This window comes from Falco punctatus (genome assembly GCF_963210335.1).
Source record: "Falco punctatus genome assembly, chromosome: 18".
In the NCBI taxonomy this organism is placed as follows: Eukaryota; Metazoa; Chordata; class Aves; order Falconiformes; family Falconidae; genus Falco; species Falco punctatus.
In genome coordinates this window covers 1,071,818-1,086,602 of record NC_137598.1, presented here as the reverse complement: position 1 = coordinate 1,086,602, position 14,785 = coordinate 1,071,818, and the positions used below count along the sequence as shown (strand labels likewise).

The following is a 14,785-nucleotide window of genomic DNA, read 5'->3' as shown; positions in this document are numbered from 1 at the left end:
GGGGAGGGGGGAAAGTTAAGGACCCCTGGTGCCGGTGATATGAAAATCGTGCCCTCGGCGGCGCGGCTGGTGAAATTCTGCCCGGGTTTCTCGTTACACCTCTGTTGGGGAATGAATTTCAAATGTTCAGCTGGAGGAACCCATCGACCAGGAGCGTGGTCCCCATCCTTCGCACGCTGTTCACCACAAGCAGCAAAACTTCAGGCTTTTGTTTTATTTTATTTTATTTTTTTTTCCTTTATAGCAGCGATGCCTTCGGAAGGGTTGACAGAATAGCGCTAGGTGAGGGCTGCCCGCGTTTCAAAAGCAGTGGAGGGGTAATTACCGAGGCAAAAACGTGCTTTTACTGGTACATCTTGTTCTGCTTGCGACGGCGGTTTGATTATGCCGATATAAATTGCTATTTTGCCGATGCCGGTGACCTCTCCCGGCGGAGCATCCCCTTTACACCCAGCGCTCGAGCTGCCTACCCAGCAGGACCGGTCGGTTTGAGGTGGTGATGGAGAGCGTGGAGACGCTCGGGGAGTTGAACACAACCGTCATCTGCTTTAAACTTTAAAAAGTTTTGTTTTTTAAACAGGGAAGCCAGCCCCGGAGAGCCTGGGCACGCTGCCCTGGCAGCTTCCTCCAAAACCCCATCAGGTGGGGAAGTCGTTCCTTTAGCTGCAGGGCTGCAGGTGATTTTTTATTAATAATATTTTTCACTCTACTTACAACCACGGGAAGGGTAGAGGAGAAAAGATAACCAGGGCTTAATTTTGAGGCTGTAAACTCGCTCGGGAGCGTTGCCTTCGGGTGCGTGTTGACAAAAGGACAGTGAGTAAATAGCGGCGTGTGTCGTAACGCTGGAGGACAAAAGCCTTGCGTGAGAAGCAGGGCTGTTTGTACACCATTAACCAACGGGCAATTAGAATGCAAGACCACACTTGCCTGTTTCTCCTTTTTCTTGGACAATACGGCTCGTTTCTGTTGTCGCTTGGACCTGGGACCAGCTGATGCTCCTACAGCATCCGTGCCGGCTCCCTGCCTGCTGCTCTAGCACTAACAAATTCAACGCCCTGAAATTGTTGCTAGAATTTGTGTCTTTGGGCAGTTTGCTCCACCTGCTCGGCTCTAGCTCTCCTCCCCTGGCTCGGCGCTCACCGCAGCGATTCGTGGCTTTTTCCTCTTCAAAACTCCCATTGGCTTTGGCAGTTTCGGGGCTTCACCCGTGAATTTTCCCAGCTGAGCATCATCTCAGCGGGCTGGCACGCCGTGGGGGTTGTGGGGTGTTTAGGGTCTGGCTTCAGGTTGGTTTGTTCCGTGGCAGGATTTCAAATATTTTCTTTTGGAAGAAATATTTAGCCTTGCCGTAGGAAAGGTGAAAGTGGATGCTCCTTCGAGCTCTCCGGCTCCCGCTCGGCACCTGGGTCGATTTATTTGGACAGCAGCGGGTTGAGCTCATTTTTATGACGTGCTGCTATTTCTCCTGCAGCCTTTGGTGGAGCTGGCAGCTCCAGGGGTGGAAACGAGGGAAAACAGAGAGATTTGCCTTTTTTTTGGGAGGTGGGTATTAGTGAAAGCAGTCGGATGAAGTAGGTGTATTAAGTGAGTTGTTCAGATGTGAGGTCTGAGGGCAACAGGAGCAACTTACATCGTGTTTTCTGCCTGTGCGTTGAGTTTTGTGCACGCGTTGAGTGAAGTTGGGGTCTGGTGGTGACAGGAGCTCAGAGTGACGGGCTTCCCGATGGGCTTCCCGATGGACTTCCTGATGGACTTCCCAATGGACTTTCCTGATGGACTTCCCGATGGGCTTCCTGATGAGCTTCCCAATGGTCCTCCTGATGGGCTTCCTGATGGTCCTCCTGATGGGCTTCCCAATGGTCCCCCCGATGGACTTCCTGAAGGGCTTCCCAATGGGCTTCCCGATGGTCCTCCTGATGGGCTTCCCGATGGTCCTCCTGGTGGGCTTCCGATGGTCCTCCTGATGGGCTTCCCAGTGCTCCAGCACTGATGGAGACCCATCGCCGTGGCAGCATGGAGAGGCACAGAGAGTGAGGAGCTGGGGGAGAGGAGCACGTGGTCATCAGCGAAATTATGTAGGTTCTGCTGATTGCCATCACGCGGCGATGGGGCAGCGAGGGCTGTAGTGCTGCGTGGGAGACGGGCTCCGGGTCTCTCCGCGCTGTGTCCCCAGGGGACGCTGGGTTTCTGCCGGAGGAGGGAACCTCCCTGTTACCATCCCAGCACCCGCCAAACCTGCTCGGTGCCAGGGCTCTTCCCGAAGGATCTTCCCAAAGGATCTCCCCACCTCTCCCTCCGCAGGGAACCACCATGGTGCTGAGTCCACCCAGCGCGCCCTTCCCGACACCGTGGTCGTTGGGATTTACGAGCCCGGCAGCTGCCAGAGTTTCATGTAGAGTTTCCGAACTTCAGGATTATTTTTTATTTTTATTTTTTTCAATTTTTGAATCAGCTGCTGGGGAAGGTCCTTGGGAAATGCAGCTGTGATGGGTCGGTGCCGCTGTAGCATCCTCCCATCGCCAATGTGGTCAAGCAAATAGTGATGCAGCAGCAAATTTAATTTTAATCTGATGGGTCATTCTCATTCCTTGATACTGATTCATTACTTTATTTAAAAAAAAAAAGGGGGGGGGGGAATAAATCCCTTTGACTCAGAAGGTACAGCTTAAAATAACTTTCCGTTTGGAGTCAGTTGTTAAATGCTGCAAATTACATCTCTCAAAAGAATTTAAATACTTGAGAAGCGTATTTCCTTTAGGGAATTAAACATAATGACTTATTTTATTGTCCGTGAGCTATCACGTAAACCCATTGGTGGTTTATATATCTTTTCTGTCGTGGCGTTGCTGTATATAAAGTTGGCTTGCTTTCTACAGCGTTTGCTAATTTAAGAGTCTAGATTAACAACGTTCATTAAAAAAAAAAAATATATCACAATTATCCTAGATGTAAGCCATATGGTAGAGTTGTTTGTTTGGGGTTTTTTTTTTTTGCTACGTACACTTGTCTTTGCGAGACAGCGGCTTCAAAAAGGTCAATTTATTGTGCAGAAAGCTTTCAGTTTATTAATATATATTATGGTTTTGCCACTTGCTGCGTAATATTAAGAGGGGATGGAACTGCTTTAAGGATTCGCTTAACTCCACGAAGTTCAAGCTGTTTTGCTGAATAATTTATCTGGCCAGCAGTGACCCGAGCCAGATGAAAACTCTCCTAGATGCCACCTGCCCGGCTGGCACCTTGCTGGCTTCTAGATTTTAGGTGTCAGCTGAAAAAGAATTGGGTGGCCGCCTCTGAAACTGTGCGGGGAGATGTAAAAAAAAGGGGTTTTACAAACCAGCAGCTTTTGAAATCGGGCGTTGCGGCGCGTGTTTTCACTGCAGCATCCCGCTGTGCTGATGGGGTAAAGGGGAGCCGGGGGCCGCGCGTGGTGCCGGCAGGGGGATCAGCGTCCTGGTGGTTGGAGGGTTATAAAAAAAAAAAACAAAACAAAAAAGGGCCGGGAGTTTAGCTCGATGCTGGTGGATGTGACACAGCCTCATTCCATTTCCCCTTGCTCAGGGCGGTGTGTCCCCATCCCGGCACGGGGACCCTGCCCTTCGTTTTACAGCTGGGAACCTTGTTCTGGCACAGTGCCATCTCACACCGGAGAGAAGGGCGAGGTTTGGTGTGGTGGGTCCCTGGCAGTGGGTGCCCCGTCCCGGTGGGTGCCCCGTCCCTGGGGACACTCCAGTTCAAGCGGGATGGGGCTCTGAGCACCCGCTGTAGCGGGAGGTGTCCCAGCCCAGGGCAGGGGTGGCACTGGGGGGTCTTTACGGCCCCCTCCCACCCAAACCACCCAGTGAGGCGGTTTTTGCTGGGGTTTGGGGTTTTTTTTGACGGTGAGGTCTTTGGGTCTTGTGACGTCCAAGGGCAGCCGCTCGCTCTGGGCTCTGCCCCTGCCTTTGCAGATGTGACGTGTGAGCTGCCCCTGCAGCAGAGCCAACGCTCTCTGGGCACTTGGGGTTCCTGGACTCTTCCAGAAATGCAAATCCTGGACAGAAATAGAGTGCCCGGCTGAAGGAGCGGTGCTGCTCCCTGCGTCCCCCCGTGTTCCTGCCGGGCAGCCTTCCCGCTCCGTGATAACCCCCCCTGTGATGAGTTTCTAGCACGGAGGAACCCTCTCTATTTCTTTCCGCTGTCAGTGACCACTGTCGCTACCTTCCCGTCCAGGCAAGAACTGGGATCTGAGCGCAGCCCTGAGTGACTTCGAGCAGCTGAGGCAGGTGCACGCCGGCAACCTCCCCCATTCCTTCAACGAGGGACGCGGCTACAGACCCCCCGAAAAAGAAGCGGCTCGTCCCGGGCGCCCGCCGCTCCAGCGGCAGGATGATATTGTGCAAGGTCAGTGTCACCAAAATGATACGGATCAATTAAATCTTCCTTCTGGTGCCTGAAATATTTATATGCTGGGGCAACCCAGCCACCGGCAACCAGACAAACACTAGCGGAAGGCAGCGGTTTGGGAATGGCTCCGCTGAGGTTTGCTGCTCCTGCGCTGTTCAGGTGGGGTTTTTTTTTTTATCTTTTCCTCCCAGAAAAGCGCCTGTCTCGAGGCATCTCCCACGCCAGCTCAACCATCGTCTCCCTGGCCCGCTCCCACGTCTCCAGCAACGGCAGCAGCGAACATCTGCTGGAGATGCCCATTTGCACCTTCCAGCTGCCCGACCTCACCGTCTACACCGAGGATTTCCGCAGCTTCATCGAGCGAGACCTCATCGAGCAGTCCATGCTGGTGGCACTGGAGCAGGCTGGTGAGCCCTATTTATTTATTTATTTATTTATTTATTTATTTATTTATTTATTTATTTATTTAAATGCTAATACGGCGCGGGCTGCGTTATCAGATAGGTATTATCGCATCCCTTTTTATATGGTATTATTGCATCCCTTTTCATACGGTATTAGCGCATCCCATTTTTATACGCCGTGGTGCAAGAGTTGAGTAAGTCTGCTGCGCTGCGCCTGCGGACGCTGACCGTACATAAATCATGGATGGTTTATTGCTCGTGCAGCTGAATGCAGCTCTAAAAAAAAAAATAAAAATTGCATTATATTGCCCTCCTGGAACTTGTCAGCCTTCTGGAGAGAAGGAGGGTGCGAGAAATTCCTGCGTGACACGAGGAGTAGCTCATCACCGCTGACAAATACTAGGAGCGATTACCAACACCGCAGGTTGATGATGCGTTTTGTACGCTGCTTCAGCACGGGACTCGTCTGCCTGGAGAGGAGCGGCCTCAGGAGCGCAGAGGGGCTGCGTTCTAACCTGCTTTTTCCCCCCCTGAGTAGTTGCTGGGTGAGCTGACATCACGATTTTGCCGGTGGATGAATGGGAACTCCGCGCTGGCGGAGAAAACCCAACACGCACCTTACCAAGAGTACATTGGATGGGGAGCAGGAGGACACCCGGTAAAATCTCCGGCATCTTGACACCCCTCCTTTGTTTCTGTCGCCAGGGCACATCCCTAGAAAACTCCTCCTTCAGGGATAACACATACTCTTAGCGTCAAATTTTAGCCCGCTCCTGCTCAAGCGTTCCTGTCATAAATATTCTCGTGGTTTGGAAATGGCCACTCGAGCCAAGCGATCTGGTTACAGCAGCGTTGCTGTTTGCCGAGGGTGAAGCTGCCGTGTCTCGTGCAAATAAAACACCCCGATCTATGCCCCGGCGGGGGGGGGGGCTGGGCAGGTCCCGTGTTTCGGCACAAACTCGGGGTGAGGGAGCTGGGGCTGGCTGTGCTTTGCCATCCGTGTGCCGGGGCTGCTTCCTGGCGTGCTGAGACGACATGAAGTAATTGATTTTTTATTTTTTTTTTAGAAAATGCCTTTTGAAGACTGGAGTGTTTATCTGCATTATGTATGTGGGTTGTAGGTGGGTGTTTATCTTTAGGAAGGGGCCGGACCGCCTGTATAAAGCGCTTTCGAGCTTAATCCAGGTAGGGCTTTGAGCATGGTGCCGTGCTCTACGGTGACTCCCGTTATTAATTTACTACGTGCTGTCTTTAGGGGATTAATAATTTACTACGTGCTGTCCTTAGGGGATTAAGCAAATATTTTATAGACTAATAAATGTACAGGTAGTCTTCTCCTTCTATCCAGAGATCCCTTTACGCCCCTGCGGTGGAGTAAGCACGCTTTAAAGTGGCTGTAGATGGTCATGACGTCTTTTAACATGCTCAGAGTTGTAGCAAAAGGTCTTCATTGAGCTGGAAATTTGGCCTTTTACGCCACGGTAGCGTTGTTTGTCACCAACCTAAAGGGCCTGAGCCTTGCCCTCTCTTTTGAAGGTGCGGAGTGGTTTAGCGCGTGGAGGAGCAGGCAGCGGTGCCTTGCCTGAGGCTATTGGAAAAATAAAAAAATCAGGAAGAGCCGAAGGAAACCCCTGGGTTCGATGGCTTCACCTTGGCTGGAGGTCAGGCTGCTCCTCAGGGTCAGGGACGCGGTGCCAGGCACGGCTCCAGCACCCCCCCAGCGTCCTGGGCAGAAACCTCCTGCTTCAGACTCATATTTAATGACGGTCTCTAGGTGGACGGCTCAAATCTGCTGAGTCAGGGGAGCGGCGTGCCGGCTTCGCTGCGGGGACGGCACCGCGGGTTCCTCGTTCTTGGGGTGTAAATGTCCCGCGTCTCGGAGCGGGCGATCAAAGCACTGGGTGCCTCGGGAATGCATCAGCCCCGTCTGGAGAAGCTTTTTGACCTGGGTTGAGCCCGTGCGTGAGCAGAGGCGCGTGTGTACACGTACCCCGCTCTGCCTTCCCAACCTGCACATATTTTCAGCCCTAAGTCATCGGCCGCGCCGGTTCCCTCCGCGGGAGAGACGAGCTCACATCTGGCTCCGCTCGCTGCCAGAGGTGGGCGAAGCCTTCTCCAAAGGGCCGCTGCCCGTGCGCAGGGCTGCCGCTGCGCTGCCGGCGGCCTCTCCGCTGTCATCCTCGGCGGCGAGACGCGCGCTGCCGGTGGTCGCAGCCACGACGGGGTTGCTTGGAAGCCTGCGATTCCCATCCTTCCCAAAACACGGGGCCAAGCAGCTGCCCGTGTGTAAAGACACTAAAGAAGCTCTTGTTGCTGCCAGATCCCAAAACAGAAATATTTTCTGCACGTGTTTCCGACAAAGAGATGGGCTCTGGATGAAGTAAGGAGGCTACAGATGAATTATTTCGTTTTAGACAGATGCAATGAGCCTGCTCCAGCACAGGTGCCGCTTTTTCTAGCCGCGCTCCTTTTTTGGGGGTCTCTTTTTGTAGCCCGCTTGCAGGTGGCAGGCCTGCTCCCCCTCCCCCAGCGGTGATTCCGGAGGGGAAGGACCCCCTCGGTCCACAGGCACGGCACAGGGGTGGCGGTGGTGGATCTGTCACATCATCCTCGGGAGCGGGAGGCCAGGTCATCCCTGGGAACGCTGCCTTCGTCACACGAGGAGGATGACGGCAGGGTTACGGCGCTGGGTTCCCTGCTAGCCTTAGGAGAGCCATGGGGGCTTTCCATGAGTCAGTCCTCATCTCCAGGCCGGCAGGAGCGCTGGCTTTGTGCCTTCCCAGCGCCGTGACCTATTTAGGTGGTTTCTCGTAGAAGAAACGACGGTATTTTCCCAAACGTGCACCTTTTGTGTGCAGGTTCCTGAGCTCGAATGGATGTTTGGTAGCAAAACCAGCCGTGGAACAGAACGGGACCCCGTAAGGGCGTGGTGCTGGGTGCAGGGGAAGCCTCTTGCTGGCAGCGGACTCCTTCAGACACACAGGAGAGACGATGGCAGGAGGGTCCCTCGCGCTCTTCCATCCCGTTATCCTTCTCGTAGTGCATTCAGGGCTGACCCCTGACAACCTCATGCAGAGAAATGTGTTGTTTTAAATACTTCCATGGGGCCTCTTGGCCTTTCCACTGCCTTGAGAGGAGCCAAACATTTGGAGAAGGCTTTGGGGAATGCGGTTTCTTTCGAGAGGATTTCTCTTGCGTAACTGGAAAGCTGTACAAATCGCGGGGGGCAGCGCACACGGTGCAGCATGGACCGCGCGCCGCTGACTGAAATGCCTCCCCAGGTGCGTCCCCTGTGGCTCGGACCCGGCTCAGCTCAGCAGAAGGTGGCACAACCAGGGATGCAGACACCCCCGACCCACCCCCCGCGTGGAAAAGGGCAGGGAATTCTCTGGGAGTGACGTGAAAGGGGTGAAGTGGCGGCGGCACGGCGCCGCCGTTGGTGGGACGCTGGTTTGCTGCCCCGTTTGCTCCTCTGGCCCCGCGCCACGTGGCGCAGGCTCGCGGCTTCGCCGTGCCAGGAGCTGTATCGAGGGAAAATAGCCGGCTTTTCCGAGCGCAGCTATTGTCCCGGGGCTGCGTCCTCAACGCTTTTCAACTCCAACGGGTTCCTTTCCCGATGCCGAGAAAAGCCATTACCCCGGTGCCTGGCGTTGCAGTCAGCTCTGCTTTTTTTTATTTTTTCCTGTGTTTATCGGTGTTTAAACCTCAGGTTTCCGTATTTAGCTCTTCCACAGCTGCTGTTGCTGAGGTTGTGCAAACAATTTCAAGAAATCCTGTGGTTGAGCAGGGACCATGCTGGGATTTGTTGGAAACGCTGGGGAAAAGGGCCGGGTTTCTGCAAGAGCAACTGAAATGCAACGCGTCGGAAGCCTGGACGGCACCAACCAGCCAACGCAGCTGCCTGTTGCACAGGATCTGCAGCAGAAAAGCTACTGGAAAAAAAGAAAATCATGAGCCAAAACTCATCAACACTGGGTTTTTTGAGGGCACGGGCTGGGCTGTGAGTTCAAAGTCCAAATTCAGCCCGACTTTGTCTCCTTGATAAATGTTTAACCTCCGGTCATGCTGTGCTGGACCGCAGCCTGCGTGTTAATTTTTTTCCCAGCTTCTATTTTTAGAAGCTCTTCGCTCGAATGACGGCGAGGGCCTTATATTACCAAAAAGCTGCCGGTTTTACAGGGCGTAAAGCACCGTCAGTTTGTGTTTGCGTTGCTAAAGCTGCCAGGATCGGCCAAAATCCCCGAGAATTGTACCTCGGGAGAAGGGGCCGTGGTGGGGTGGTTTAAATAGGAGCGATTCGGTTACAAGAAGAAACAAAAAGCCGTTATGAACTTGGGCACTGTTGGTGCTGAGCACTTGAAAAGTGTTTTCTGCCTGGTGATGGGGTTTGGGGTTTTTTTGAAATAATAACAATTTATTTTGAAATAAGTAGGGAGCAGGACGCGGGGCTTGGGTTCAAGTCCTGGCTGGGCTGGCTCCTGTTTCTAATTGATTCTAATTTACGTGACCTTGAGTTCAGCCCAGCGGTTTCCTCACCTCCCCACAAGGTTTTGCAGCTCCGCTCTCCCCTTTTTGGTGCTTTATCGCCGTCGTGGCTCCATCCTCCCTCCAGCCAGGCGGTGGGTACCGAGCGGCTCCTCTCGCCGGGCGCTCCCCGGGAGGTGGGAAGCGGATTTCCATCCTCAGCGGCGTTTTCGGAGGGGGCGAACGCCCCGGTCCCACGTGGTGTCCCGGGCCCCATTCTCACGCTCTCCAACATTTCCCGCAGGTCGACTGAACTGGTGGGCGAACGTGGATCCCAGTTGCCAGCGGCTGCTTCCACTGGCCACCACCGGCGACGGGAACTGCCTGCTCCACGCCGCCTCCCTGGGTAAGAGCCGGGCTGGGGTCAGGGCGAAACGAGGGCGCTGTGGGGTGGAGGTGGCTCTGCGGAGAGGGGAGCCCAGGACCACCCTGGGGGGAGCAGGATGCATCCATTCCCATGGGAAACCGGGATGCTGCCGCTCATCCTGGCCACGGCAGCAGTAGGTGCAAGCGGTCAGGCTCTGTGGGAGAGGAACGGGTGGAAGGGAACAGGCTGCCAGTAGCTTGTGTCCTTCTAAAATCCCTCTCCCCATCCATTTGGCAAGTTTCCCTGTATTTCTGACGGAAACGTGAACTAACGGAGCCGCCCCTTCCCTCCTCTCGCACATTGGAGCCCCCAGAGCCCGGGTTTCTCTCCGGCTACTTCATCCTGTCAAGTGTGACCGTAGTAAATTTTTGGAGGTTTCCAGGCTTCTAAATCAGCAGGGTCGGGTGTTTCCTTCGTGTTTGTTATTCCAGACCACGGTCTCGTTTCGCCCAGCCTTGCTTTCCCCTCAGACGGTGGTGTAAGGGAGCCCGGGATGTCGGGAACAAATATTTTATTGCATCCGTGAGATGCCGTAGAGTCGAAAGCAGGGTGGGGGGCGGCATCTCTGCTTGGCTGCCTGAGCGCGCTGGAAAATGCAGGCTTTGAACCAGGAGATGGAGAAATTTGTATTTCTCTGCCTCAGTTTCCCCGTTTTCCCGCTTCCCCCGGTTCGTGGCGGGTCACCGGACCTCGGCGGATGGATGGGGCGATGCCGGTGCCGGCTGCAGCTCATCCTCCACTGCTGTCCCTCTCTCCCCCGCGCAGGTATGTGGGGTTTCCACGACCGAGATCTCATGCTTCGCAAATCCCTTTACACCCTGATGGATAAAGGCGTGGAGAGGGAAGCCCTGAAGCGGAGGTGGCGCTGGCAGCAGACACAGCAGAACAAGGAGGTAGGAGCTGGACCAGACACAGAGCGGGGAGGTTGTGATAAAATATCCCGTGGGGCTGGGAGGTGCTTCCTATCACGATAAATTGGAATTTTGGGCACCCTCCTTGGCTTGCGATGCTTGGCCGCGCCACAGTGAGACATGTGCTCCAATCTCAGCTGTGGCAAAATTCCCTTTTTGACAATGTAGGAAAATTATTAGAACCACGTGATGTCCGGGATTGATGGAAAATATCGACGGGATGCGATGGCCGTGCTGGGTGTTGAGCGATGCTGCAGCATCGGTCGCTCCGGCAGGAAAGGTGCATCGCAGCGGAGCAAAATCCTCCACCAAAAAAACAAAAAAAACCAAAAACAAAAACAAAACAAAAAAAAAAAGGAGGAAATTCAGGAACTTATCACATCGAGGTGCTTTTGGAAATGGGGTGAACTTTTGTTTCCACCTGAAGCTGAAGGATGGTGTTTACTCTCCAGCTTCCTTTTTATTTTTGGAAGGGCACAAAAAAAAATATCAGCATTTCCCGGGTTGAAGCAGAGTCGTTAATAAATACTCAGCGATTTTAGTGCTGTTAAAAGCAGCTTTTATGCAGCTCTTTCAACTGCCGGCTCCAGAATTAGGAGCACCGTGACCCGCAGATTTTTAAAGGACTGGAAAATCCCGGAGGGGTGGGATGTGGTGGGGTCGTGGTTGTGGTCCTCAGCGCGGGCGGTAGGTGCGGGCTGCGCAGTATTCTCGCCGCTTCGCTGCGTGAGCTTTAGAGCAGTGATGACAGGATTCAGCTGACGGCGTCAGCGGGAGCGGAGCAATCGAATTAATACCTAGAACAAAGCGGAGAGCCGAGCGTCGGGCGCTTCTACTGTGCGGCTGGAGCGGCCGTCTGGGCAGCCATGAGGACTCGGGGTGTTGCATCCAGATGCTGGAGCTGCCGTTGGGGGGAAAAAGATCCTTTTGATCGGGGAGAATTTATTTGGGGGAAATTCCACCGGGAAAGGAGGAGGAAGGGACGTTTTGCAACCGTAACGTGAGGGCGCACGAGTAAACCGTGGCTTCGCCGTGTTTTGAGATACCGAATCAACCCTCAAATTGAGTATTTATGGACGCTCTGGTGTCGTCTGTCGCTTTTTGAAGGGAAATAAATTCTGTATTTTAGCTAATCCAATTATCCATCCCGCTGCTTGTTGCCAATAGGTCGTGTCCTCATTAATACGGGAAGGATTTAGTGGAAGAGGAAAGATTTCCTCGCATTCCGTGGGTTGCAGTGTTGCCTTCCACCCCGCAGAAAGGCAAATTTCCATTTAGGCAAATTATCTTCCCGGCTGGCTGGGGAACACGGATTTGGAAACGTGCGCTTTTTTGCATAACAAATTGATGATTTTTGCATAAATCCTTAGAGAAAAATTGTGGCTGCCTGTATAAAACCGCGCGGTGGAGATTGGAAAATATTTACTTGGATGATTTAGGGTTGGTTTGGGCTTTTTTTTTCCATTTTTTTTTCCCAGTCTGGTCTCGTCTACACGGAAGAGGAGTGGCAGAAGGAGTGGAACGAGCTGATCAAGCTGGCATCCAGCGAGCCTCGCGTGCACTACGGCACCAACGGCGGCGGCTGCGGGGGGTACGTGGAGGGGACCGCGCTGAAAAGTAACACGTGGGGATACAAAACACAGCCAAGACATTGCTGGGACCATTCCCAGTGAGGGGGCTGGGGGTTGCTGCTTTGCTCCTGTCCAGGGGGGGTTGCAGGGGAAGGGTGAAGGATGCTGAGAGCGAGATGCCCGTGGAGCATCGCGGGAAGCGGCAGCGATAGAGGGGATAGAAACCTAATCCTGGCGCCCGGCGCGGCACCCTGGTAGCTCCGACGTGGGAGGGAGAAAAGCTGAGGGTGTCTGCCCTGCTCGCGCCGTATTTCAGGGGTTTGATCGCCGCAGCCGCCCCGGACAAATACCACGTGCGAAAATATTGGAAAATACTTGGATTTACACATCCGGGGCTCTTTAGGTAGGAGCCTCCAGGAGTGCCGCGCAGTATTCCCTAGGTACAGGTCCGTGCTGTGGCATAGGACATTTTTTCAGGTTTCTATCTAAAATCTCCAAATTAGATGTAGTTTGATTGGTAATCAAACGTAACGCTGTTCCTATAATCCGCCTCTGCGCGGCTGCCTACAAAAACCTCATTTTGTGCTTTTTTTAAAAGCAACGGTTCAATGTTCCCAAGGGTTGAAAAAATTAATTTCTTGTTTCCCAACAGCGTTGAAAGCTCGGAGGAGCCGGTGTACGAGAGCCTGGAGGAGTTCCACGTCTTTGTCCTCGCCCACGTGCTGAAGCGACCCATCGTGGTGGTGGCGGACACGATGCTGCGGGACTCGGGGGGAGAAGGCAAGAGCCGCCCGCGCGGTTTCCCGGTCCCGGGGGGTGGTGCAGGCTCCCACCCCACATTTCACGGGGTCTTTTTGCTCGGTGGAGCCAGATTTTGAATGAGGGGCAGAGCGTGGGGTGGGGGAGGGCTGCGGGTGACCCCCATGGAGGGCTCAGCACCCCAGCCTGACCTCGTGTTCTTCCGAAGAGCATCTGCCCAACGCTCGGGGCTTTTCCCGACCTTTTTTGCCCCCACACGTGCGTGTAGAGAGGGGAAATTCCATCCCTGCCTGTCATCTGTTCCATGAACCAACTTAATTTCCCATCAAAATATTTGATTCCGTTACCGTTGTTCTGCGTGCGCGAAATTTGAAGTTGCCTTGCGGAAGAGCAAAGAAGGGTGGTTTGTTTTTTTTGATAGAAAATAGTTTTTATTTTTGTAGAAACTATAGAAAATAGTTTCATTTTGCAGCTGCCTTCTTCCTGGTGGAAAATAGATGTCTCTTTTGGGTTGTGGTTTCTTTTTTTAGCCTCCCTTGAGCCGGCAGGTAATTGCAGGGGAAAACCTTGAATGAAGCAAATGGCTCGTTCTGGAGCAGTTTCAGTATCAACAATTTGTCATTTTTTAAGCTGTTATGAAAACTAACCGCCCCGCTTCCCTTCCAGCCTTTGCCCCTATTCCCTTTGGAGGGATCTACCTTCCCCTGGAGGTACCAGCCAACAAATGCCACCGTTCTCCGCTGGTCCTGGCGTATGACCAAGCCCATTTCTCTGCTCTGGTGTCCATGGAGCAGAAGGAAACCACGAAAGATCAAGGTGGGTGATAAGGGAGGTCGGTGTCGTGTCAGCGCGATGCAGCTGGGGGGTCCTGGGGATGGGCAGGGACCCAGGCGAGGGCTGGAGCCCCTCTGCTGTGCGGCCAGGCTGGGGTGGGGGGCTCAGCACGGGGGGGAGGGGGCTCCGGGGGGACCTTATCCCGGTGCGGGGGACAAGGGGGACGGTTTGAACTGAAAAGGGGAGATTCAGGCTGGGGGTGAAGAAGGAATTTGTTGCGCCGAGGGTGGTGGGACCCCGGCAGGGGCTGCCCGGAGAGGCGGTGGGTGCCCCGTCCCGGTGGGTGCCCCGTCCCTGGGGACACTCCAGTTCAAGCGGGACGGGGCTCTGAGCACCCGCTGTAGCGGGAGGTGTCCCAGCCCAGGGCAGGGGTGGCACTGGGGGGTCTTTAGGGTCCTTCCCCACCCAAACCACCCGGCGACGCTGTGCTGATTCCATGACCCCAACCCTTGGCAGCTGCCGCGTGTGACATGCTTGGTGGGCAGGTTTGTCCTTCCAGGCATCACAGGTGGGCTTTGTGCCCTGTCACGGGTGGGCTGTCTGCCCCGTCACGGGTGGGCTTTCTGTCCCTCCTGCAGCCGTGATCCCCCTGACGGACTCGGAGCACAAGCTGCTCCCCGTGCACTTCGCCGTGGATCCGGGGAAGGACTGGCAGTGGGGGAAGGACGACAGCGACAACGTCAAGCTGGCCAGGTTGGTTGTCCACGGACCGGCGCGGCTGTCGCGTTTACACCACGGACAGGTGGGGTTTTCCATCCCTCTGGCCCCACTCAAAGCTGACGGACCTCCCTGCAACTGGGAGGACTGGGAGGGCAGCTGGCGCTCCACCACCCTTCCTAACTCTGCCGGGGATTACGGGCAAGCCATGCCACGGCGCGGGAGCCGCGAGTTTCCCATCACCCAGCCAAACGCAGTGACTTGTGCATCTGACTTTGGGCCAGGAAATCTAGAAAGTTCCGAGACCAAAGCATTAAAATTCAGCACGGCTTTTACCCCTGCGGTGTCTCATTTTTGAGGGGTTTGGAG

General features: G+C 54.3%; 1 protein-coding gene across 4 annotated transcripts in view; it reads left to right on the top strand.

Annotated features, from left to right (window-relative positions):
* OTUD7B (OTU deubiquitinase 7B) overlaps positions 1-14,785 on the top strand; it is a 50,489-nt gene that overhangs the window by 29,060 nt on the left and 6,644 nt on the right. For all 4 annotated transcript variants that reach the window (XM_080368263.1, XM_080368262.1, XM_080368265.1 and 1 more), the window contains 8 exons: positions 4,216-4,386; positions 4,581-4,796; positions 9,562-9,663; positions 10,450-10,577; positions 12,074-12,186; positions 12,819-12,946; positions 13,592-13,741; positions 14,338-14,452. In XM_080368263.1, coding sequence (XP_080224389.1) covers positions 4,216-4,386; positions 4,581-4,796; positions 9,562-9,663; positions 10,450-10,577; positions 12,074-12,186; positions 12,819-12,946; positions 13,592-13,741; positions 14,338-14,452 — 1,123 coding nt within the window. The remainder of the gene's footprint in view (positions 1-4,215; positions 4,387-4,580; positions 4,797-9,561; positions 9,664-10,449; positions 10,578-12,073; positions 12,187-12,818; positions 12,947-13,591; positions 13,742-14,337; positions 14,453-14,785) is intronic.